Source organism: Limulus polyphemus, unplaced genomic scaffold, assembly GCF_000517525.1.
Source record: "Limulus polyphemus unplaced genomic scaffold, Limulus_polyphemus-2.1.2 Scaffold8369, whole genome shotgun sequence".
In the NCBI taxonomy this organism is placed as follows: Eukaryota; Metazoa; Arthropoda; class Merostomata; order Xiphosura; family Limulidae; genus Limulus; species Limulus polyphemus.
Window position 1 is genome coordinate 6,877 of NW_013673979.1, and position 2,183 is coordinate 9,059.

Below are 2,183 nucleotides of genomic sequence, written 5' to 3' on the forward strand. Positions count from 1 at the left end.
ACTGATGTTTATCTGTTTAGATATTCCAGCATTGATGTTTATCTGTTTAGCTACTCCAACACTGATGTTTATCTGTTTAGATATTCCAGCATTGATGTTTATCTGTTTAGCTACTCCAACACTGATGTTTATCTGTTTAGATATTCCAGCATTGATGTTTATCTGTTTAGCTATTCCAACACTGATGTTTATCTGTTTAGCTACTCCAACACTGATGTTTATCTGTTTAGATATTCCAGCATTGATGTTTATCCACATTAGGTACAGACATGAAAAGGGAAGTAGACATTAAACTATAGTAACTAAAGTTATATAAAATGTGAAACATATAAGCCATGCTCTGCTGTTTGGTAATTTTTTTTTACCTGTTGAGAATTAAAACTTGTTTTTTTCTGAAAGAATATCGAAATAAAACGTAGAAGAGATGGATTAAAATTGTCTTATTTTATTATTAAGTATATTTCTGGAGTAATAGAATATTATCGAACGACACTTGTGGTTCAGGTGACACAAGTAAGACACGGTGATGATATTAAATACTGAGATAAGATTAACAGAGCAGTTGACACCAGACACACCACCACGTCCACGTGATTGTCTCGGAGTCTTAACTTAAGGCGGATCTGATCATGTAAGCTTTTGCCTCCATGTTTTCTTTAGAGTCTTACACGTGTCTCTAATTTCTTGGTGGTTCCCTTCCCGACAGTGTATCTCCCTGATTGCTTGTGTTTCTGGAAAGTCGGCCAATCACAGTCGTGGGAGAACTGTCTTGTGGAAACAGAAGCACATGAGGTAAGATTACATCTTGTCAATTGACTCTAAGACCAACTAAATCATCTTCTCGTATTCTTACCTTCTTTATATATATATATATAAACCAAATAAAGAGAGAAAGACAGAGATTTTTTTATTTGTCGTATAGACAGTACCATAAGGCTTTAGGGAACGAGAATACAGAAAATAGTTTTGCCATGTTTTTAAGACTTGATATTTGGAAACAGTTAAATGTTTTGAAAATATTATTAAATAGTTCTCAAAATGCTCAGAGAGAGAGAGAGAAGCTTTCAAGTTCTGTCTATCCATCAATGTTTACTTTACTAAGCATGAATAAATACAACATTAAACAAGTTAATACAGACATACAAAATTAGGCTTGGGACACGAATTACAAAGTTCAGTACGAGTGACAATTCCATTTACCCTTTTCATTCCACAGAGACCCTGGAGTTCTACACAGGGATTGGACCTGGAACACTTTAGATCTTGATAAACAAGTTGGACTCCCTCTAAGGATTCCAGAGCCTATAGAATGCTGCCCGTCAGTAACAGAGGTCATCGAACCAATGGGAGGAGTTTCCAGATCTGGCCGAATACTCGAGCTTTACCATGACCAAAATTCCACACAAAAATTTTATCAAACCTCCTGTGTAGAAGAGATGAGAGGGCGTCCCTGTCGCTATATCTCACCTTCGCTGACGCATCATTCTCATTGTGTTCAGAAGTATAGTTTCACTTACGCTTTGGTTCGAGAGTATGATACAAATACCACCTGGCGTTTAGATTACATCAGGATCAGAAGCGGCTGTACTTGTGAGCTTAAGAACGTTGTTGTGTTACTGTAGCCTGAACCTCAGGTGAAACTGTTGACTTGTTGTGATTAAAATTAAATACCTTTAGTAGCTTCAAATTATTCACCATAAAGATGTTACTTATCTTGAGCACGTAGAATACAAGTTCTTTGTAAACCTGAGAGGGAGACAAATATATTTAATAGACTCTTATCAGTAACCAAACTTTGTATCTCGTATTGCTTGCGGGAAGGAATGGAGAAATAACATTTATTGTTACTTTTTTTTTCTACAATAACATTATCTTATGGTTTTATGTATAAAATTCCAGTTTAATTTCTCTGACATATTATTCTATTAAAAAATTCCATCATGATTAAAAAAATATTCCTTTAATTCTGCTTGTTTGTTTTTGAATTTCGTGCAAAGTTACACGAGGGCTATCTGCGCTAGCCGTCCCTAATTTAGCAGTGTAAGACTAGAGGGAAGGCAGCTAGTCATCACCACCCACCGCCAACTCTTGGGCTACTCTTTTACCAACGAATAGTGGGATTGACCGTCACATTATAACGCCCCCACGGCTGAAAGGGCGAGCATGTTTGGTGGGACGAGGAT

General features: G+C 36.5%; 1 protein-coding gene across 1 annotated transcript; it reads left to right on the plus strand.

Moving 5' to 3' along the window:
- The first annotated feature begins 710 nt into the window (after nucleotides 1-710).
- On the plus strand, nucleotides 711-1,863 carry LOC111083151. The gene is made up of 2 exons (XM_022379445.1): nucleotides 711-792; nucleotides 1,217-1,863. Exons 1-2 carry the CDS (start codon nucleotides 788-790, stop codon nucleotides 1,620-1,622), a joined length of 411 nt encoding a protein of 136 aa, XP_022235153.1. The 5' UTR covers nucleotides 711-787; the 3' UTR covers nucleotides 1,623-1,863.
- The last annotated feature ends 320 nt before the right edge of the window (nucleotides 1,864-2,183 follow it).